The following is a 20,470-nucleotide window of genomic DNA, read 5'->3' as shown; positions in this document are numbered from 1 at the left end:
TCCTCCATCTTTTATTCAATTTATGTCCGCATAAATAAAAATGACTAGCTGCCGTAACAGTAGATCAGCTGATGAAACGTAAATACAACAGCTGTTAAATAGCAACTGATAAAACATCGGAAAAGTAAATATGTATGTATATCAAATTAATTTTTCCTCACATAGCGACCACTGTATACACTCACCGGACTCCAGAGTTGACGTAAACAGCGAAAAATGTGAATATAGTCTGGTATTTATATTCAACTATTCCTCTAGTAAAACTTTCGTAAAATTGCTCTTTAGACGCTTTTAATTTTGAAAACAAAACAAAACAAAAGTGTGCAATTTATGGAATCTTATAAATCCGCCAATTATATTTTTGAATACATATACATATATGTACGTATCTATTCATCTATAAATGTGTTACTAATAAAGACTTAACTGAACTTTAGAGAGCCTGATATGGAAATGGAACAAGTTTTAAATAAATTTATTACAACTGATGTGGGCGAATCGGAAGAGAGAGCTTTTAAGCCTAAGCTGCCTAATTAGTAGCTTCTGTTTCTGTATTCTTATCAATAACCATCAAATACAAATTACCTATAGCAAGACAATCAAGTATCAATTTCAAAGGGCAGAGTTTGGCTGAGCTTGTACAGAAGCTGTTCCATTGCTTCCGTGTGGGTGACGCATTTGATGACGGTTGTCGATGAGCGCGAGCAGAGCTTGAGGCACACTCATGGTTTGATCATCGACGAGCACAATGTCGAAGGCATTCATGTACTTCTCCATGTTAGCCTCCACGTGGTGGAAGAGGAAGCCAATTCGTAGAATGTGCGAGGACGCTGGCACACCAGCCGCCATGTCCGCGTCGCCCAGTGAATCCCCCATGACAATAATATGATCACGCGTATGGACCAGCTCGTAATATTCACCGCCCTCGAGCACAGTTTCGTTCTTGTTAAAAATGTGAATCATCGGCTCCTGAAAGCCGTCCAGCAGGCCGTCCCGAAAGCGCAAAAAGTTCGAAACGACCTTTACATTCGGATGCATGATGTTCGCCTGCTGCATCAGCGACACCACCGAGTTGCCCAGTCCGGCGGAAAAGACGAGGACCGGAATTCGCAGACGCTGCAGTGCTTGGAAAAGCTCATGCGTTCCGTCACGTAGCGCATGCCGAAATTGGCCAGCCATTTGATCCAATTCGGCTAGATCGAAGGCGAAGCCACTGGCCAGTTTGCCCGACTGTGTCCACCACTCAATCATGTACTGCACCTTCTCGGGTATCGGCATATGCGGATCAATCTCGATGGGATGGTATTTGTGAAAGAGCTTGTCTATCTCCTCTTTGAAGTTGTCCGGCAGGGACTTGCACGAGTTGAAGATACCGAAGCTCGAGGGCACAGCAACGCCGTCATCCGTGCGCTGCTTCGTGATCGTGTAATCAAAGTCGGATACTATCTGCATTCGTTCCGGTCCCCCGCAGACAAACTCGTTGATAATCCGCTCTACCCGCTGCGGATCGCGCATTCTACAATGCTCCTGATTCAGCTGTGGAATATCCTGAATGTGCACATAGCCCACACGATCCTGCGATTCGTTTGATTCTGTGACCCCCATTTTATTTGTCGATATAATAGCCGTCTGGTGTCTATTGGTCTTCTTCCGATCTGTTCGACGTGTGCTAGGCCCGAATAACGCTCAATGACTGAAATTAAAATATAAGAATGGTATTACTCGATGTGCTATCGCTTGCAAAAGTTCGCGTGTCGGAGAAAATTGTTTACTGGTCTCATACATATGTATTAATGTCTATACATATGTAAGTATATTTACAAGGGTGCATGTGTGTGTGAGTTTTTACTTAGAGGTGAGCGAATATGTATGTATCTTCATGCCGAAATACAATATCACAAATAGGATCTTATTGGATTGAAGTCAGTTACGCTGTTTCAATGAACTCTGTAATAAACGAGCCAACAGACTGAGCAAACTCAATTCAATTAAACATTTAATTTGTTCTTAAAATCCGTATGCATTTAAACAGTCGGAATTACTTTGTGTTTAACAATGTCCCTTTGTATTTCACCAATCCGCTTCCAAGAAACATCATTCAAAGAATACAAATACATATAATTAGCACGACATTCTGTTCTGTACATACAATAATTATTTATTAGCATGGAACTACTGAAAGTTCATCACTATCTCACGTATGTACATATGCATGCATGTATGTATGTATGTGTTTTTGACTGCTCGTATGCAAAGAGATTCGAGCATTCTTAGCTGGCCTTGATTTGTAGTTGTTGCGAATTCGTATTTCTCTGATTATTGGCGGTTTATCAGGCTTTATCAAGCTTTTTTGATTTTACACATATATTTGCTGACACTAAATGCCGTACAAGCATACGCGTATTTACTTTTCGATTTGCATTCGCTGATTGCGCACCCAAAAGGCAGAACGCCGTGAACAGCTGTTCCTGACAGAACGAAATGGAACTGAAACAAAACGTGCGAGGCCGAGTAAAATGCAAAAGTGGGTTTCATAATTTGTTTATTTTTGTGCTATCTCTCCTCTCTAGCTCGATGGTTTTTTGTTTGTTAACTAAATAAAAAAAAAAAGTTTCCTTCAATTCAGAATTAAGGATACATTAACAAGTTAATTATATATTTATTAAATATCAGTTATTCCTATTTTAGCTGCTGCGCGGGTATTTTCTTCAATATTCTTTTTCTGCTTTTTTCTTTTTCTTGCATGTTTTCAATCTTCGATGACAATGGGGGCTGCAAGTGGATCTTTTTGATTTAGACTTTTATTTTCAAATGGCAAAAACTTCCAATCGCCTGGCAAAGAACCCTTCAGGCTCAATTCACGGGATAGATATCTGCAATTGAAGGATTAAACAAAATATTAGCTATAATCGTCGGTAAGAGTCTGTGCATCATAATAGTTACCGGTTGAGATAGTCGCTGGCGGCGTGGCCGGTTTTGAACGAGTAGAGGCCCTCATCTGGCAGTTTGACCATGAGCTTGCTGTCCACTAGTTTCGCTTTGAAACTAGGCAAGTTCTTGGCCACCAGAAATCCATTCTTCTCCTTGGCATTCAGCAAGTGCTTCTTTGGCTCCACGGCACAGGGTGGCTTGGGTGCCAAAGACTTAAGCCCTGTGAACTGAGCTGCCTTGGCCGCCGATTTCAGCTGTGGAGCACGCGTCAGATGCGGCAAATTGCCGCTGGCATATGTCGGCTTGGGCAGCGTAGGCATTCCAGAGGAAGCTGCCGCACCCGCTGGCAGTTCTTGCAACTTGCGCTTGGCACCAATTTTTATGGGCTCGGCGGCAGGCCGTGAAGCAGCGTTATCCTTGGTCCTCATCTTGGTGATTGTTAGGCCAGCTGTGGTGTTGCCCATTTTAATGTTGCCATTGGTGTTGTTGCTCAACAGCTGCTGCAGCGTGTTGTTGACCTTGGGTGCCATCGGATCCTTAACGGAAGTTGCTGCACTGGCTGCCGGGGCACACCTCTGCACTGAGATGCGACTAATTTTGGCTGGCTGCGGCTGTGCATTAAGTTCGCTGCTGGCAACGGCTGGTGGCGACGGCGCCGATGTCTGGGTGAGCTGCACCTGTGGTGTTAGGAATTGTGTGACTGGCACCGTGCCGCACACGGCGGGCACGTTCGAAATGAAAGGCATAAACGCGCCGGTTAGAACATTGCTATTGATCTCCTTGACCATTGGCCCTGTATGGGGAACAGCTGCTGTTATGTGCAGGCTGCTGCTTCCACTGCTGCTGGCGCCATGGGGTAACGCCTGAATGGTGAAGTTTATGAGCGGTGCGGTTATTGGCGCCTCCTGTTTGGCGTGCCGCTTCAGCTGAGCCGTCGCGTTTGGCTGCGCCACCTCGTTCACTGCTTTATCTTCGTCATCGTCGTTGATGACGATCACACAATCATCATCCTCATCAGTGTCTGCTGCCTCTGCGCCTACTGCTGCCTGCTCCAACGTGTTCGACGTTGGCGACGACTCAGCCCCTCCTGGCAAATCAATATTGAAATGGACTTGGCCATTGATCTGAAGCAGCCAGAAGGCCATGGTACGCCTTTCACGCTGTACCGGGATGTCATGATTCCGCTGGTAGACCTCGCGTAACATCATCTTGCCGTCCACACTTTGCAGCAGCACCAGCACAGGAGGCGGCGTGTCCAGTGGCAGCGGTCCAAAGTAGATGACCCGCTTCGAGGATGGCGTTACGAAGGCATCATAGGGGGCGTCCTGGAAGAACTGCAGTTTCACCATCTTATTGGTGTCACGTGCGACGCGGGCCACATTGTGTATGCGATCCAATGAGATCATGTCCTTGAAGGCCGGCACGAAGATGTGCGAGAAGTCATCATACAAATTAAGCACTAGCCAGCGATGATCGTGCGTGTGTGGCTCCGGAATCTGCAGGTCTGGAATATCCGCTTGCATAACTTTACGGAACTCGATGTTGCTGCAAATAAGTGAGGGTTCCTTGCTGTTGGCAGATGCCTTGCCCTCAGATGTGGATGTGGATGTGGGGACGGGGATCGGCGCAATGTCAACTGCAGGTGAACCTAATACTGAGGGTGATGTGGAAGGAGCAGCAGCTGGCGCGCTTTGTGCAGGTGCATCTGGAGGCGGAGCACGAGCTGGAACTGCAGTTACAGACTTGGAGTTAGCTGCTGCTGCTTTGGTGCCAACAACATTGGCCGTCGCCCCAGAAGCAGTCGCTGCTGGCCGCTGATGACGTTGCTGCTCCCTAATGCGCTGCTTCACCATCAGAGTGCAGAGGACATTTATCTTCTTTGTCAGTACGGGATGCGTCTGCGGCGTTGGCTTGGTGCACGCGTTACCCTCCATGTAACGCAGGAAGCCCTTGACCAGCCAGTACTGCTGCCTGCCCTGCATCACCACAGCCAGGCGACTCGTGTTCTCGTTTCGCTTGCCCTCCAGCAGCATGCGGGCCATCAGGGGTAAGCTGTTGCGGTCTGGAGCGAAGTGCGTGTTGACCACGGCAATGGCACCACAAATGGCTGGCATCATGTTCGTTATCGTAGCCGCAAGGAAGCTGTGGTTCTTCATTTGCACATCCCAGATGAACACATAGTTGGACTGGAAGGCGGCCAGGAAGTTAGCCCACTTGATGATGCACAATATCTCCTCGTTCGGTGCTGGGATTATTTTGCTCTCACGCTGCAGCGCCAGATCGATGTCCTGCATTTTCTTGCTCACATGGGTGTTCATCTTCTTGATGACTTCGTTGTAAGAAGCACGGAACGAGACAGAATCCACACTCGGACTGTCTTCATTGATGGGCAAAGCTATGGGCACCTCATTGCTGCCCACGGCTACATCTAGGGCGTTGGCGTTCAGAGAATAGCAAGCTGATATCTTGGGCATTTGAATTTCCAGTTTGGTTGCGGGCTGTACTTTATGCGGTTCGGTCTGCTTGGCTGTTTTATCTGCTGGCTCTGTTTCCTCTGCTTGCAGCTTCCTTCGCTTGACATCCGGCTCTTGCAAGTTCACTTCCTCTTTTGCGCTGCGTTTGCTTGCCATAGACTCCGTTTCACTCTCATCCGAATCATCAGCGACTTCAATTATTGTTAGCTCTGCAAGCTGCGCCGATTTCGCCAAGCGGCGCTGTTGTTCAAGCTCAGAGCGATAGTAGCTAACGGCGCTGGCCACACGCTGGTCGAGCAGTGCCTGTGTTTTCGGAGTCTCAGCTCGTGTTGCCTCCACGCGAATGCGATCAGCACGGCGCCTGTTCAAACGCAAATAGCAATTCCTGGGCACGGACACCACCCGGCGACAGAAATTGGGCCGCGAGCGATAGTAGCTGAAGATTATATCAAGCTCGGCGGGACGTTGCGGCACCACTACCACGGCCGGCACAGGTGGTACTTCCACTTTCAAAACAGGCGCTGGCTTGGGTAGCAGTTTAACTGGCTGCAGCCTAATGGTAGCAACGTCTTTGCTCAGTTGCTTCTGTGGCGTTATTTTCCTTGTAGTTTGCTGTTGCTTTGGCGCCGATGCTTCTTTAGGTGGTGGCGTCTGCTGATGCTTCTGTGGCATCGTCTGTTTCTGCTCATGTTTCTCTTTCTGTGGCAGTGGCTGCTGATGTTTCTGTTTCTGTGACTGCTGCTGGTGCTTCTGCTCCTTCTGTAGCTGTGGCTGCTTTAGTTCCGGCGACGTCTGCTTTTGCGACTGTGGCAACTTCAGCACCAGCGGCGGAAGCTTCTGTGGCTGGGACTTTGCCTTCTCCTTGCGCCGCTTCTTGTTTGACTCATCCGGTGGTCGTTCGAAGCTGTAGTGAGCGCGGGTCGCCAGTTCAGGAACATAATGAGGTATGGGCAGGTCGTCTTTTTCCTTCTCTATTATAACAGGCTTGCCTTCCACCGCTAGTCCGCCGCAGAAACATTTGTATAGCTGATGGGTCATGCAGAAGGTAGCCAAGTTGGCGACATCGGGCAGGCGGCGCAGCGCAACCTGGCAATGCTTCAATTGGTCAAAATCCGTATCCTTTATTGAGCACGGCTCATTAAGCGACATGTGGACGCTCTCGGTGCTGCTGCGTGTGCGTTTCAGATTAATATCGCGCTTTGCAAACTTGCTGGGACGCAGTGGCTCCTCATCATCCTCGATGGAGTCGTCGAAGTCCTCGTAGCGCTTGGGCGCCTTAGTGCACCGACGCTTCTTGTCACACTGTGTTTCGTTGATGAGCAGCGTCTCGTTGTCAGTTAGAACCAGCGTCGAGGTGAAGTCCTTTTCCATTTTGGCCAATCGCGCCGTTGCCTTGCGACGCAAGTTGAAAGCATCCTCGTTCGAGAGTCCGCGCCCCTGCAGATGAGAGACAGTTAAGTACAACAAGCGGATATCCAAATACTCCTAATACTCACGTCAGTCTCCACGCGCATAATGCGCGTAAGCTCGGCTCCCGTGCAGCTGCATTCCAACACGCAGTCCGCACGTCCGCAATGTTCCCGAGGGGCCAGATCCCCACCCACGCTCTCACAGACACATCCCAGTTGACAGAAATCCTTGCTGCACGGTTTATTCGCTACAAAGATCGAATTTTCATTAAATGTATTCAAATCAATTTCAATTTAACGGCCCTATTTCTCTTAATTGGCGATAACATCCCCTTACTGCTATCGATAAAGTCAATCGATTTTAGTTTATGTTTTCCTAAACTGTTCATAAAGTTAATGAATAATAATAATCTTTCTCGAATCCGAATTTTAATTTATATATAATTAAAAAGCATTTGATATTTGTCACTTGAAAAACAGGAAATTGTCCCTTGCAACAATATCGATAAGTTCATCTTGACTATCGATACTACTTGCAAGGATATCAGAAATGCGATATATGAAGCTAATCAAATATTAATCATTCGTCAATCAATTACTGATGTGTCAATTAAATATATGTACATTTGTATGTAACTACATACAATACATACATACACACATACATACGAACATATATAGATATTATGTGCGAATGATATTAAGTAAATTTCAATTAAATACTGTTATAGATCTACAGCAATTTTAGCAAGCGGTCAGAGCATAGACTTACCATCTTTGGCAATTGCGGCTGCATCGATTATGGTGGCGTTGAGGCGGCGCAGCTCCTTGGCTAAACGCTGTTGCTTGTTGGGGCGTGGCTTGCTGTTGGCTTGGGTGCATTTAAGCCCCGATTTTGTCTGGGCATCGACTTCAGCCGCATTCGAATTGCCGGCAGCAGCAGACTCCTCTTTAATGGGGCTTACATCCATAGCGTCACCACGTACCGCATCGGAATCAACGCTAATGAACGAGTTCTCGCTGCAGCTAATAGCTACGGTGTTGATCATATCATTTACCATGTCCGCACAATCCAACGCAATGGCATCTGCATTTTCGGGCAGCAGTTTGCGAAACTCTAAGTCGCGCAGTCTCTCTGGCGGTTGAGAAGCACTAAAGCTCTCGTCCAACTTCTCGGAGCGATCGACAACGCGACGCACCAGAATGTGATTGCGATCGTTCATATAGGGTATCACAAATGTAAAGCTTTTGCGCCTGCCGACTTTTGTGGACTGGACGGCGGCCTGTGCCTCCGCCTCCCGCATGCTGTTGGGTGATTCCTGCAGTGTGGAGACGCTGAACTCAGCCCACTCGCGCGTAATGTCATGGTGCGGCAGGATGTACTGCAAATACCGCTTGGCGATCTCATTCAATGGCCGGCCCAGCTGCGGCTTCACGTCCAGCTGCACGGTGGGCATGCTGACCACGGCCATGCTCCCGCCGGCCAGCAAGAGGGCGGCCGTGTCGTCGTCTAGCGGCTTCTGATATGGCTTCTGTGAAAGCGGGCAGGGCCTGAATACGGCTGGCAATGGATACTGATTGAGCTTCTGCAGTTTGCCTTTCAGCTGGGTTTGGCGCGTGGGGATCACTTTCAGCTCACTGCGTAAAGCCGCGTCCACGCACCGGCTGCTACACTGAAGCGTGGCCAACTCCTGCGCAGTGAGCGCGTTGCGATGCGGCTGCTTTTCGCGGTGCGCGTTGTTTCCCTGGCTGCCAGGCAGACGCACCATCTCGCCATCGATGCGTATGACCTGGTAGTAATACTTATCCGTCTCCGTGGACACGTAGCTGGCCGCCTGCCAGCCCTGCCGGGTGAAGGGCATTTGAGTGATGGGCGACTGAAGTTGCTGCATTGCGGCGATTTTCACCTTTCGCTGCCGCTGCTTGCGCTGCAACTCGCGGTAGATGTTCGCCTCGTTATTGATGATGGCCATTTTTTGGTTCTTGGAGCGCTGCAGATAGTGCCGCCGTTCGGCAACAGTGCGCAGCTTCTGTAAGCTGTCCGGCACCGCCGGCATATCCATATGCGGCGGCACACTATGCGCCGTGACACGCCCATCCTGGTACATGGGCTCGAGCAGCTCACGATCTGCCGAGCGAGTATCGCGCAGGTTATTCTTCTTCATATAAGCTTCCAGCGCATCGCTGACGAAGGCCCCGTTGCCATCCACTGTTTTGAAGCTCTGTGGAACCAGAGGCGTGAGCAGCATGCCCGGTTGATGGGCGCTGTCATCGAATTCGACGAAGTCTTCGCTAGCTTCGTCATTAAAGCTTAAGTCGGCTGTTCCCTCACCGGCGGGTTTGTCGCTTGTACCATTCAGTCCATTATCGGAGCTGGAGAAATTTAGCTCTTTGGCAAAGGTTTTGACACGCACTTTATTCATTAGCATATCCAAAAATTTGCTGTCCACCGCCTTTTCTAGCGGCTTGTCGCTTTTGCTCGTGGGCGATACAGCAGATGCCTCCAGTAACTCCATTTCAATAGTAGGTCGGCGAACCAGCTTCTCTTTAGATTGATCCGATTGGTTTAATGTTCCTTCGATTATTGCTAATAATTTTACTGAGTCATCTTCTATATGTTGCTCTTCCAGCTTCTCCTCTTCTGCCTGCTGAGTTGTCTCCGCCCTCTCTTCTTCTACGTTCTCTTCTGGCTGCTCTTGACGAAGCTCAATGTTTTTATTAGCATCTTCGATCAGTGATAGACCACGTTTGCCGCTCTTTAGCAGCTCCAATTGCTGCTTCATCTGCTTGGACAGCTCCTCGCCGTACAGCTCCGTCTCCTCGTATTCCTTCACATGACCCATTTTCTTGTAATATCGTACCATGTTTGACGACCATTGCTTAGAATTAGCTTTACGTCGTTTGATCATACGCTTCAGTCGCGGGTCGAAGAGAAGCAGTCGGGCCCGGCGCATGATCACGACCCTGTGATTGCCTTTGCGCCATGCGTAAGTGCGGAGCACGCAGCGCGGATGTAGAGCGTAGATAATGAATCGCTTTGCATTAGCCCAGTTGCTGTGCAAAAACTCCTGCGAAACTGGATATTTGCGTTTCAGATATAGAAATTTTCTCAAATCCTTGCCTTTGAGGACAATACGCGGCAGTTCCTGTATCATCCTAAAAATAAATCAAGAATTATAAGCCTTCATTCGACATTGTACATTGTCATATAGGTAAGATTCTCATTACCGCCTCGCAGATTACAATACGAGAACGCAATCCATTCAATGAATTGTTATTAATAAAATCTTTTCTAAGGGTAGCTACTAGTAACTCCTTTCCTCCTCTCAAAAACGAAATAATTTCAACTACTGTATAAAATGTGGGCTGTATATGTCAAGATATATCGGCGTTTATATTTGTAATAGCCCGACGACGTCACTTTCAAAGTTGGGCAGCACTTTTTCGGTAATCGAAACAGGCAGCACTGGTGCGCTTACAGATACACAAGAATCGCCTAACGCACGAACATTTAATTAACATCAATCAGCTATACACAATACTATTAACAATTTAATTTCATTTATTATACCCAGACATCAAATACAAATTATTCTGAAACTTTAATCTGTTCAACAGCACATATGCCATTACATGTCAAGCTACTGAGCCTCACATGACCTGACATGTCAGTTGCGCATTCACAAAGCCATGAAAAATAAAAGCCGAATGCCGTACAGAATGGTCACAGTAATATTGGTCTAGTTATCCCAACGCCCTTGAATAAGCCTCGAACACAACATATTTGGCTCGCACAAACACACACACACACCCACAACACAACAAAGCAAAAGCAGAGGCAGAGACAGCTAAATCATTTTCTCACTTTGCGGTTGTACTAATTCCAGGTTTCAACTAATAGCCAACATACACGAATTTTCGTTGACATTACGCATGTGCACAATGAAATGACATTTGAAATTAATTAAACTTTGCTTTCAATTCAAGAAGAACGCATGTATTAATTTTACGATCACAAACAGCTCTGCCTCTGCACGGGCCCTGCGACGACTGGCTTGTGTGTATGTGTTGAGTCAGTGTTCCTGTGTGTGAGCGTAGGCCAGTGTCAGTGTATGGACCCGTTTTCAGGCGTTCCTACGAAATGCAATGGAATGGCACAAAAGTAGTATTCTTATGTCATACACATGCGTATGTACCTACATATGTATGTATTTACGTACATATCGGAAGTGTATTTCTGCAATGTACATACAGTATGTAAAGATGTGTGCGTATGCACGTGGTCACCGATAACCGTTTTGTTTTGATGAAAGAGAAAAAAGCTAAGACATAAAATTTAGAACCAATTGATATTAATTATTATTGTTACTATTACCTTACGAATTATTACGTAACGCATTTGTTTCAGAATTGCCTTTAATTTATTAACTGTACACAAGAGACTAAAGTTTAAAAATTGCGATCTTTTCAGCTTTTTAATATAATGTTCAACTTTAAATGTCTCCTGTTAATATAATTTTGTAAGGGACGTCTTCAATTTCATTATTGCTATTTTTATGAAAGGAACTCAATATTGCTTAGCTTGCAAACAAAAAACTAGACAGTTTGTAATGCGTATTAAATAAATCGATAACCTCAAAATCAAATCCAAGATGGCGTCGCGGCCGCATAAATATAGGCAAACGCTTTTGATGATCGCGTTTGTAAGATCTTGATCACACATACAAGTGAACGGTAAAAGTTCCAAGAAAAAAATTTCGATAAGCCGAAAGAGTCCTGCCAAGTAAAACTGATACTGAGGTAGAAATAAGACACTCACCTGCACACACCTGTGCACACACCGAGCACTGATATACTTCCTTCTGTTCGAATTCAAGGTGGGGATTCTGATATCTTAACTTTTTCACCAAAACGCGCAATTACTTGCGCCTCTCGCTGCGGACCTACTTAAAAGCGCATCACATACGAACTAATACATATACATATGTATACATACACAATTCACGTAAGTACATATGCATATCGACGGCATGACGAATTTCAATATGGAGGCCGATAACAGCAAAACAGGCAGCTACGTGGAATGAAACACAGGGTTGCTGAGCGCCAAAATAAGAGCCAATAATAAAAGTGATATTAGAAGCTGCAGAAATTAGTGGGCGACTGTTGAGAGCCACAAAGCTAATTACTGACCGATTCTAAATGTTTCAGCTTAATAAATCGACAATATCTGAATTCATTCCATTTAATTCTAGCGCCAGAGGATAAAACGCATGTTGACAACTTACTTATGTAATTACAGAAAACTACCTAACTAGTCATAACGAACTTGCCCAAGGTGATGCCACGTCAGCTAACCTCAACACATCGTTTTACAGGTGACTGCTGGGAGCCCTGCATATTCCGTTTTATTTAAATATTTTAAGGTTAGACGTAGTCGCTCATGTGTACGCTACTAAACGACTTTATTTATAATTGTAAAGTTATCTTTTATTATTATAATATTAATATATATGCAAGAAAATTAAGGAGCACAAAGCGTCACACAATGAAGCCGTACTGTACCTGCAAATAAACAGAATAAATAAGTTTATTGATTTTAATTATTCAAAATCATATTTTTGAAAATTTCTGTTCAGTAGGACCTATTTTTGAGGATTGTGCTGTTGCGGTATTTGTGAATCATATCACAAGTTCAGATTTCCTTTTTCATCATTTTAAAGGTGTATGCTTTATGAAGCCACGATTGTAAATAGACTCACCTCGTAATTACCGTAAACGCGAGGGATCCATCAAAGCTCTGCAATGTGAAGGAAATATATTATAGTAAACTTATTTCAATAAATTTTAAATACACTTAATTAGAGTTTTAGTTCAGTAGGACCTATTTTTGAGGATTGGGTTGTTGCGGTATAAGTGAATCATAACACATTCAGATTTCCTTTGTCATCAGTATACACACTATATGTTACTTTAAATAAAAAAGAAATTTTACCTTTACAAATATAATCGTCTCGAAAATTAAATCCGTAGTAAGCCTGCAATGTAAATTCACAGTTTATAAGCTTAATTTTATAAATGGGTTTTAATATAGTATTTTAAAATGATTTTCAGTAAGACCAATCACGCATTCAACACTGGAAGTTTCTCTTTATTTTCAGATAGGGGCGAAAGCTTAGAGCTCATCATGTAGAAATCAAACTTAAATTTTATCAAATGTTTTCAGTTATACATTTATATTAATTGCTTACCTTATTACATAATTGATTCCACGAAAAATAATTTTTAAGATATGGCTGCAAAATATAATAAAAGGCTCGTTAAGCACATAAATATTTTAAATCTTAAGATTCAGTTTAGTTTAATTTCAGTAAGACCAATCACGCATTCAACATTGGAAGTTTCTCTTAATTTTCAGATAGGGGCGAAAGCTTAAAGCTCATCATAGAAGGATTAATTTAAAATATGCCAAGTTTTAGTGATACTAACCTTTAAAAAACAACTAAAACACGTCACCAACATTTTCCGCAAGTACAACATCCGTTGAACATCTATAATAAATTGAAGTGAAATGTTTATTTAAATTGGGTTCACAATTGAACTATAATGCTTGAAAAAGTGAATTTCAGTAAGACCAATCACGCATTCAACATTGGAAGTTTCTCTTAATTTTCAGATAGGGGCGAAAGCTTAAAGCTCATCATAGAAGGACCAATTTAAAATATGCGAACTTTGATATATACTAACCTTTAATAAGCATCTAAACCACGTCACCAGCATTTTTCGGATGTATTACATACGTAGAACATCTGTAATAAATTGAAATGAAATGTTCATTTAAATTGGTTTCACAATTGAACTACAATGCTCGAAAACGTGAATTTCAGTAAGACCAATCACGCATTCAACATTGGAAGTTTCTCTTAATTTTCAGATAGGGGCGAAAGCTTGAAGCTCATCATGTAAAGAATAATGCTAATTATTATTAAATATTCTTTTGACATATTGCTTACCCTATGAATATTGTAAATTTCTTGAAGATTACTCCCAAAGAATTAACTGCAAAATATAATAAATATAATAAATGACTAACACATATAATTTTAAAATTTTGAGATTTTTTAGATTCATTTCAGTAAGACCAATCACGCACTCAACATGAGAAGTTTCTCTTAGTTTTCTGATAGGGGCGAAAGCTTGAAGCTCATCAATATCTCAAGATTATTTGTTACATTTTAATATTTTTATTTACCTTCTCATTTTACGACATTCATAGGCTTTTTAGCTTAGCAAGACAATCTTTCATACCTTCTTTCTGAATTTCTGCAAAATAAATATACGTTAGTTTCTCTTAGTTTTCAGAAAAGGCAAAAGCCTAAAACTCATAAGATGACGCCAGATTTGCAATTATCACTAAAAACTCACCTTTTAAGTTTAAAGATAATGCATTTGCTAACTAAAAATCTAAAAAGTAAACAGAATAAAATTAAATATTCATAAGGACTTACAATAAAATACATTTTATTGCATTGCGAATGTCACTTATTAATGCATTGAAACTTTGCATTTGTACAGCTCACATGAACAATAGGCGGTCTAAAACTTTAACCTTAACAGCTATGAAAATGCTCTCGAAATGGTGAGGATTAATGCCTAATGCCTAGATTAATAGAAATTATTCTATCCTATTCCTGATCCTCTTTTCTGTCTCTATCCTTATCCTTCTTCTTCTTTTTCTTTTTCTCTTTCTCAACAGGTACTTCAGCAGCGGACCCTTCCGCAGCCGGCGCCTCATCTCCCTTATGCTTCTTTTTCTTCTTCTTTTCTGTAGTAGCGGGCGGGGCGTCAACTCCCGCTTCCTCTGCACTTGATGTGCTGTGTTTGCGCTGCATATGGAAATTGTTTTTAGATTCAAATGCAAGTCATATAGTTCATGTATTTCTACAAACCTTGCTGATCTCATTGGAGCCATTTGAAGGCATTGGAGATTGCGGGGCGACAGCAGCAGCTGGCTTCTTGGCATTGTAGTCTACAAAGCCTGTTAGCCACTCTTTTGGTGTGTTTTCATTGGGCCTGCCGAACTTATCCAGTTTGCCGGCAGCAATGAGTGCCTTCTTGGCCGAAGCCTTAGGTCCCAGTCCCCACTTGCGCGGATATGTGTCACGCTCCATGATCACACGCTTGATCTTTGCAACGACCCCATGGTCGCATGAGGACATTGTTGCTGTGGTCATCATTGCAATGGCCAGGCAAATTGCCTCGCCCTTTGTGGTGCAGATGACGATCTCTTGTTCTATTTCAATGCCATCCTCATAGCGCAGGACGCCAGGCAACATAATTTTGGCACCATAGCACACAGCATTAACCTGAAGAAAATCAAAGGTTATTATAGGTGAACTATTTTTCTATTAGCTTATAAGATTTGTCGTCTGAAAATTACTTTGTCAGATACGCAAGGCGGGCGCAACACCAACATACACACATCAGCGACATTACTGTTCCCAGTCATAGTCACAGTCGCCGCTGGTTAATATACGGACGACTGCCGGCTTAATATCATGGGGTATAGTTTACAAAGCTCATAATACTATGCAACATACCGAACTGTCCTTCATAATTATGCGTTTGTGGTTAATTAGCAAGCCCTCCAATGGCTTGATCACGCGACGCAGCATAGACTCGTCTTTGTGATTCTCGTATAGCCACATAGCATCGAGTACGTCATGCATTGTGACCATGCCATCCCGCTCGGACTGTATGCCGGAGCGAACACGACGCAGCTCCAACATCTGGCCACCTACACCAAGAACTAGACCCAGATGGACGCACATGGTACGTATGTAGGAACCGGCTTCGCAGCTAACCCAAAAAACACCTAAACTCGTAAGTATAAGACAAAAACAGGATACTGTGTTACCACTATGAATGTGCATTCGCTAGAGCAAATACTTTAATTATGCTGTTTCCAGTGTAATTTTTAGCATTGTGCGCCTCTGTCTTAAGCCGAACAGTGACGCACTGACTGCATTGGGAGAGTAAAGAGTGCTGCATTTTGTCGACTTACCCATATTACGTGTTTCGTCGTAGTCCAGCAATTTGCTGTCGTAGACTGTTCGTACACGTAGTTGACGCTTCACAGCAGAGATGAGGGGCGGACGCTGGAAAAGCGCACCACGCAATTTCTCCAAGCCCTGACGTACTTTGGCCACCGACTCAACGGGACCGTGAAGTTTAAAAATAGCAACATACTCTTTGCCGGCACTTTGTTGCGACTTGACCAGACGTGTGGCGCGGTCAATGCAGACAATCAGGCAGCCTGTGTTAGAAAATGTGCATAGGCACGTGCGTCAGAAACGATTTTTAGGTTGGATTGAAAAAGTATCGCGCATTAGATATGAACGAAATATCGAATAGCAAACCTGTGATAATTTCAGTCGGCACGATTCGAATTACCTGTAACCTTCGGATCCAATGTACCAGAGTGTCCGGTTTTCTCCACTTTCAATATTTTCTTAATCCATGCGACTACCTCGTGCGAACTGGGATTTGAAGGCTTATCGAGATTAATGAAGCCGGTTTTGATATACTCTTTGATATCACGATTAAGCGGCGAAGAGCCATGTGCTAGTGGAGTATAGTGATTCGAGCGTATGTTCAACTTATCAAAGTTTTTGAGCAGTAGAGGCCATTGGGAAGTGTCCAACTCGGCTATTTTCGACGATGGTTTTATTTGAAATTGGTTCTGTTTCTGCAGAGTGCCAATATCTTCACCATCGAGTGGCTCTTGCTTGATTTTCTTCTTTTTTTTTCGAGAATCTGAAACGAAATAATACACAGTAAGTGTTGGATCAGTTTTTTTGTTTGTTTTTCATTTATTGTCACTTACCAACGTCAGTCATTTTAATTAATTTTACTTCCGATACAATACGCGCAATGCTAGAATACGTCCGCACGTGGCGGCAGGCCTAAGAAAATGGCCGAGGAACGCACGTGTTGATTGGGTTGAGTAGTTGAATATCGAACTAGCTCCGATTATTATTATTTTCGTTTTTAGGATTGACTATCGATATATGACAACAGTCATCAATTTATAGCAGATCTAGTTCTGTTAAAAAATAATAAGAAATAATAAATATTCATTAAACAAAATCGACAACAAGATTATTGATGCATCTTTATATTCTGTTTTACAACAAAACTACTTCTGGTATGTTGGCGCATAGGTTCAAACACTGACCAGACAAGACAACGTTTGCTCTACATGTCTCATCTATGTATGTGTTGTCTGGTTGTGAAACTACCATTGACATCGAATATTCGCTATGATGTGGTATCAGTGGTACTAAAAATAAACATATCGATAGTTATATCGAACTTGCCAGTCACATATCAAATAGTTCTGATTAGTATTAATACATCTCTAGCTTTGTTTTTGTTAATAAATGGAGCAGGTCCCAGAACGTGGTGTTGGCGCGTTAGTTAAAGAAAATGTTCAACTAAAAGTCACAAAGAACACAGCCATTAAGTGCTTAAAATGTGACAAAGTGTTTATATTTCCTGGTGACAAAGACGAGTGCTTGGCACACCTATACCTCGAACATCGTTTGGTTATAGCAGATGTGGAGGACATAGCGCTCCTAGAGGAGTATCTTCAATACTGGCAGAAGGAGTTCCAAAGTATATATACGTAATCTAATCAATAAATAACAATTAATTAAAATAATTAATTGTTACTAATATCTAGCACACGAGTTCGAACAGTACTGCACGACAATGTTTTTGGATCAGCTGCCAGATGGGCGCTACTCCAAGAACGAGAAATATTATCTGCTCTGTGACATCCTGCCGCAGGACTTTGAGTTGCGCAAGCGCTTACAGGACCAGCGCCTAACTGCTGCACTAGAACAACATCAGTTTGAGCTAACGGATCGTAGCTTTAGCAAGGAGTGCCTTTTCTGTCGTACTATCATCAAAGGACTGCGCGCTGACTACTTGGAACATTTGTTCACCAAGCACTTTCTGCTTGTCGGCAAGCCAGAGAACTTGGTGTATGTGGACGAGTTGCTCGACCAGCTGGAGGAAAACCTAAACAAACTGTTGTGTCTGTACTGCGAAAAGATATTCAAGGTAGGGCTGGCAGCATTATAGTATTCATTGCTTTACTATAAGTTTCGGTTGTCCCCAGGATAGGCCCACTCTGAAGGAGCATATGCGAAAGAAGGGTCATAAGCGTATAAACCCCAATCGGCGTGAATACGACAAATTCTTTCTGATAAACTACAATCGCTCGATTTTAAGGCCTGTGCCGCGCAAGCAGCCGCGAGAAGAGCGTAAGTCCGGCGCATCTGAAGAGAATGCCAGCGTGGACTTTGACAAGCACTTTGCCCGCCCGAACTCTGATGCAGACTGCGACTCAGATTGGTCCGACTGGGCAACTGATGGCGAGCCTCATGTCATCAAGTGTCTCTACTGTGCCCACCAGGAAAGTCAGTTTGGTGTCCTGAATCAGCACATGATCGATGCACACCACCTGGACTTTGAGGCCGTCACCAGCTCTTTAAACTTCTATCAGAAAATCAAAGTTGTAAATTATTTGCGGCGTCAGCTCTGCTTGTTGCGTTGTGTTTGTTGTGATTTGCAATTTGATGAGTTTGAGCTCTTGGCTGAGCACATGGCTAACGAGTCGCATTGTGGCATTGGCGATCGCTCGAAATGGGACAAGCCGGAATTCTTTTTTCCCTACATTGATAATGACGGACTCTTGTGTGTGTTAGACGACAGCCCGCAAGACGACTTGGATGCAGATGTGGTTCGTATCATTTCTGAAGATAGCGTAGTGCAGATAAATAAGGATGCGGAGCGTTTATCGCTAGAGAATTTTAAAATATGAATCCTACTGCAAGTAAACAAAATAAAAAAAAAATTTTTTTTCGATAATCGCAAATTGAATACGATATTTAATATATCGATATACACCAGTTACTAACGATACAGAAATGTATGAATTAAAACAAAAGTAAATAAAAAAATGAATATCAATTATTTATTGCTCCAAGATCAGCACGTAAATATGAGCTATGGCAGTGGCTGTTGCATGGTTGCATGGGCCTGCAAGTCGCGTTGGGGAGTTGGATACTTAGTTTTCATTGATCCTCCTTAAAGAAGAATTTGCTCCTAAGTGCAGAAAAACTGGGTCTAGAAGAATGGCCAAAAATCTCCAGCGAAATCGCCCGAAAATGGGTAAACTCAATGGAATCACGATTCAAAGAGGTGATTAAACAAAAACGAGGTAAAAAATATCCTAATTTAAGAATTTTTGGACAATAATGTCATTGAAAGTGAAGTGCACAAAATAAGCTGTGAGTCACAACCTGTGACATGGAAAAAGGCTGTTTTATTAGTTTTCTTTAGTTTTAAATTTTATTAATTATAATAGAAAAATTATTAAAAGCGTTAATACATAATGAATAAGCAATAAATTTGCATATCTTTACTGGTTTAGTGGGAATACGGTTTCAAAGTTTTACTATGCTGCTGCACGAAATAAGGTGTGAGCCCCTGTATGTATAGACTAACCAACCGAGCAAATATGTATGTACGAAGAGATCTGGGGTCGCAACGTTCGGAAAAAAGTGCAAAACCCTTTACACCGCGTATCCGGTTTATGTGTTGCCTGGTTAGTGGTGGTATATATTCAATTTATCAATCAAATATCGATATTCCTATTTAACTATTTTGTGCTGTAAAAGAATACCACGGAAGTGCGACGCGTTTTGGTATTTTTGTGTGTTTTTGTTTTGCTAACTGCACTGACATCATTCCACTTTCTGTAAGAAATTTGCTTGTTAGAATGGAAGCCCTAGACATTTTGGAGAAAAGAATAGGCGCATTGAACCGTGTGCTGGGTCCCCTGCCCGAAGCACAGGTTGGAGACGATGGAAACACAACAAAGACTGCCAACATAGTGGACACTCTTTGTTCTGCCAACGCCTTGCTGAGCGAAGCCACAACGGGACGAACCCAGGTGCAGCAGTGTGTGGGACGTGCAGCGGAATTGGAGAAATATTTGGATCCCAACTACTTAGAGGAACAGCAGCAGGTTCGCGCCAAAGAAGTCTACATTAATGCCGTTGCACCTGAGCTATATGCACAAAGCGAACAGCTGGCACGAATCAAACAGCTGGAGCCGGCGCTCGGTGCCGAATATTTTCGAAGCATACCCAGCGAGTGCCTTGACAAGCTCAAGCAGATCACGGAAAATAACGACGAATATGCACAGCAAAGCGAACTAATTGAGGAGAGCCTCATATTGGCCATGAAGCGTTACGGTGAAATACAAGCGGGCCTGCTCAGCTCGTTGGATGCGATGAGCGAGCGCCTTGACCAGGTCGAACAGCGCATGGAGCAGCAGAAACGTGCCGAGCTCACAAAGGATGTGGCCCCCAAGGACTAAAACGCTCAACTCCCTCCCACAAGTATTTAACCTTAGATATTGTTCCACTGTTCGCCTGTACATATTTATTTTTCTAATTCAAATGCCTTACACAAAAGACATCTCAATTAGATATATATACATCTGCAAGGGCACGCAGCCTGCAGCACTTCTAAAATATTTGTTCTCTCTTCTTAGTCCTATATGATACTTAAAGCTAAGAA

The 20,470-nt window shown here is 43.5% G+C and overlaps 5 protein-coding genes, 1 long non-coding RNA gene and 6 other non-coding genes across 16 annotated transcripts; 2 read left to right on the top strand and 10 right to left on the bottom strand.

Annotated features, from left to right (window-relative positions):
• Window positions 1–494: 494 nt before the first annotated feature.
• On the bottom strand, window positions 495–2,485 carry cN-IIIB (cytosolic 5'-nucleotidase IIIB). 3 transcript variants are annotated; one of them, XM_018106288.3, is made up of 2 exons: window positions 2,409–2,485; window positions 495–1,693 (listed from the first exon to the last, which is right to left on the bottom strand). In XM_018106288.3, the coding sequence occupies exon 2, from the start codon at window positions 1,603–1,605 to the stop codon at window positions 613–615; it is 993 nt and encodes a 330-aa protein (XP_017961777.1). In that variant the 5' UTR covers window positions 1,606–1,693; window positions 2,409–2,485; the 3' UTR covers window positions 495–612. The 3 variants fall into 3 exon arrangements, with proteins under 3 accessions (XP_017961777.1, XP_017961778.1, XP_089118529.1); XM_018106289.3 differs by lacking the exon at window positions 2,409–2,485 and adding an exon at window positions 2,043–2,149; XM_089262403.1 differs by lacking the exon at window positions 2,409–2,485 and adding an exon at window positions 1,822–1,994.
• Window positions 2,486–2,608: 123 nt separating this feature from the next.
• Window positions 2,609–11,790, bottom strand: ocm (over compensating males). 2 transcript variants are annotated; one of them, XM_089262402.1, is made up of 6 exons: window positions 11,634–11,790; window positions 7,587–9,970; window positions 6,902–7,062; window positions 6,156–6,842; window positions 2,944–6,122; window positions 2,609–2,873 (listed from the first exon to the last, which is right to left on the bottom strand). In XM_089262402.1, the coding sequence occupies exons 2-6, from the start codon at window positions 9,967–9,969 to the stop codon at window positions 2,750–2,752; spliced, it is 6,534 nt and encodes a 2,177-aa protein (XP_089118528.1). In that variant the 5' UTR covers window position 9,970; window positions 11,634–11,790; the 3' UTR covers window positions 2,609–2,749. The 2 variants fall into 2 exon arrangements, with proteins under 2 accessions (XP_089118528.1, XP_089118527.1); XM_089262401.1 differs by having other exon boundaries at window positions 2,944–6,842.
• A 488-nt stretch (window positions 11,791–12,278) lies between these two features.
• On the bottom strand, window positions 12,279–14,114 carry LOC115563978 (uncharacterized). Of its 2 annotated transcripts, XR_016197194.1 has the most exons (8): window positions 14,067–14,114; window positions 13,828–13,873; window positions 13,562–13,623; window positions 13,304–13,365; window positions 13,066–13,110; window positions 12,810–12,852; window positions 12,577–12,614; window positions 12,279–12,379 (listed from the first exon to the last, which is right to left on the bottom strand). It is a non-coding gene; the product is annotated as an uncharacterized LOC115563978 (long non-coding RNA). The 2 variants fall into 2 exon arrangements; XR_016197193.1 differs by having other exon boundaries at window positions 12,279–12,614.
• On the bottom strand, window positions 12,916–13,009 carry LOC115563984 (small nucleolar RNA Me28S-Gm1083). The gene has a single exon (XR_003980504.1). It is a non-coding gene; the product is annotated as a small nucleolar RNA Me28S-Gm1083 (small nucleolar RNA).
• On the bottom strand, window positions 13,173–13,266 carry LOC115563982 (small nucleolar RNA Me28S-Gm1083). The gene has a single exon (XR_003980502.1). It is a non-coding gene; the product is annotated as a small nucleolar RNA Me28S-Gm1083 (small nucleolar RNA).
• Window positions 13,431–13,524, bottom strand: LOC115563983 (small nucleolar RNA Me28S-Gm1083). The gene has a single exon (XR_003980503.1). It is a non-coding gene; the product is annotated as a small nucleolar RNA Me28S-Gm1083 (small nucleolar RNA).
• On the bottom strand, window positions 13,689–13,782 carry LOC115563981 (small nucleolar RNA Me28S-Gm1083). The gene has a single exon (XR_003980501.2). It is a non-coding gene; the product is annotated as a small nucleolar RNA Me28S-Gm1083 (small nucleolar RNA).
• On the bottom strand, window positions 13,938–14,028 carry LOC115563985 (small nucleolar RNA Me28S-Gm1083). Its single transcript, XR_003980505.1, has one exon. It is a non-coding gene; the product is annotated as a small nucleolar RNA Me28S-Gm1083 (small nucleolar RNA).
• A 204-nt stretch (window positions 14,115–14,318) lies between the features above and the next one.
• Window positions 14,319–16,855, bottom strand: Nop60B (dyskerin pseudouridine synthase 1 Nop60B). Its single transcript, XM_018106245.3, has 6 exons — window positions 16,701–16,855; window positions 16,268–16,630; window positions 15,879–16,130; window positions 15,415–15,689; window positions 14,764–15,180; window positions 14,319–14,700 (listed from the first exon to the last, which is right to left on the bottom strand). The coding sequence occupies exons 1-6, from the start codon at window positions 16,711–16,713 to the stop codon at window positions 14,500–14,502; spliced, it is 1,521 nt and encodes a 506-aa protein (XP_017961734.1). The 5' UTR covers window positions 16,714–16,855; the 3' UTR covers window positions 14,319–14,499.
• On the bottom strand, window positions 15,238–15,379 carry LOC115563979 (small nucleolar RNA snoR639/H1). The gene has a single exon (XR_003980499.1). It is a non-coding gene; the product is annotated as a small nucleolar RNA snoR639/H1 (small nucleolar RNA).
• A 366-nt stretch (window positions 16,856–17,221) lies between the features above and the next one.
• LOC108654731 (zinc finger protein 277) lies at window positions 17,222–18,843 on the top strand. The gene is made up of 3 exons (XM_018106247.3): window positions 17,222–17,491; window positions 17,559–17,941; window positions 18,000–18,843. Exons 1-3 carry the CDS (start codon window positions 17,257–17,259, stop codon window positions 18,702–18,704), a joined length of 1,323 nt encoding a protein of 440 aa, XP_017961736.1. The 5' UTR covers window positions 17,222–17,256; the 3' UTR covers window positions 18,705–18,843.
• Window positions 18,844–19,582: 739 nt separating this feature from the next.
• Window positions 19,583–20,424, top strand: DCTN3-p24 (Dynactin 3, p24 subunit). The gene has a single exon (XM_018106249.3). It carries the CDS (start codon window positions 19,665–19,667, stop codon window positions 20,265–20,267), a length of 603 nt encoding a protein of 200 aa, XP_017961738.1. The 5' UTR covers window positions 19,583–19,664; the 3' UTR covers window positions 20,268–20,424.
• The last annotated feature ends 46 nt before the right edge of the window (window positions 20,425–20,470 follow it).

The sequence above is a fragment of the Drosophila navojoa genome, chromosome 5 (genome assembly GCF_054131105.1).
Source record: "Drosophila navojoa isolate 15081-1374.11 chromosome 5, UAZ_NAV_1.0, whole genome shotgun sequence".
NCBI classification, from domain to species: domain Eukaryota; kingdom Metazoa; phylum Arthropoda; class Insecta; order Diptera; family Drosophilidae; genus Drosophila; species Drosophila navojoa.
This window is presented reverse-complemented; position numbering and strand designations above follow the sequence as displayed.

Excerpts from the sequence above, each read along its gene's own strand:
- cN-IIIB (XM_018106288.3), bottom strand. The coding sequence starts at position 1,605 with ATGGGGGTCACAGAATCAAACGAATCGCAGGATCGTGTGGGCTATGTG.
- ocm (XM_089262401.1), bottom strand. The coding sequence starts at position 9,969 with ATGATACAGGAACTGCCGCGTATTGTCCTCAAAGGCAAGGATTTGAGA. Across the intron at positions 6,843-6,901 it reads TTATGCGCGTGGAGACTGAC|GGGCGCGGACTCTCGAACGA; the intron begins GTGAGTATTAGG and ends TCTCATCTGCAG. Across the intron at positions 2,874-2,943 it reads GCCAGCGACTATCTCAACCG|ATATCTATCCCGTGAATTGA; the intron begins GTAACTATTATG and ends CTTCAATTGCAG.
- Nop60B (XM_018106245.3), bottom strand. Across the intron at positions 16,131-16,267 it reads ATTGGATCCGAAGGTTACAG|GCTGCCTGATTGTCTGCATT; the intron begins GTAATTCGAATC and ends TTTCTAACACAG. Across the intron at positions 14,701-14,763 it reads GCTCCAATGAGATCAGCAAG|CGCAAACACAGCACATCAAG; the intron begins GTTTGTAGAAAT and ends TTCCATATGCAG.
- LOC108654731 (XM_018106247.3), top strand. The coding sequence starts at position 17,257 with ATGGAGCAGGTCCCAGAACGTGGTGTTGGCGCGTTAGTTAAAGAAAAT. Across the intron at positions 17,492-17,558 it reads CTGGCAGAAGGAGTTCCAAA|CACACGAGTTCGAACAGTAC; the intron begins GTATATATACGT and ends ACTAATATCTAG. Across the intron at positions 17,942-17,999 it reads ACTGCGAAAAGATATTCAAG|GATAGGCCCACTCTGAAGGA; the intron begins GTAGGGCTGGCA and ends GGTTGTCCCCAG.
- DCTN3-p24 (XM_018106249.3), top strand. The coding sequence starts at position 19,665 with ATGGAAGCCCTAGACATTTTGGAGAAAAGAATAGGCGCATTGAACCGT.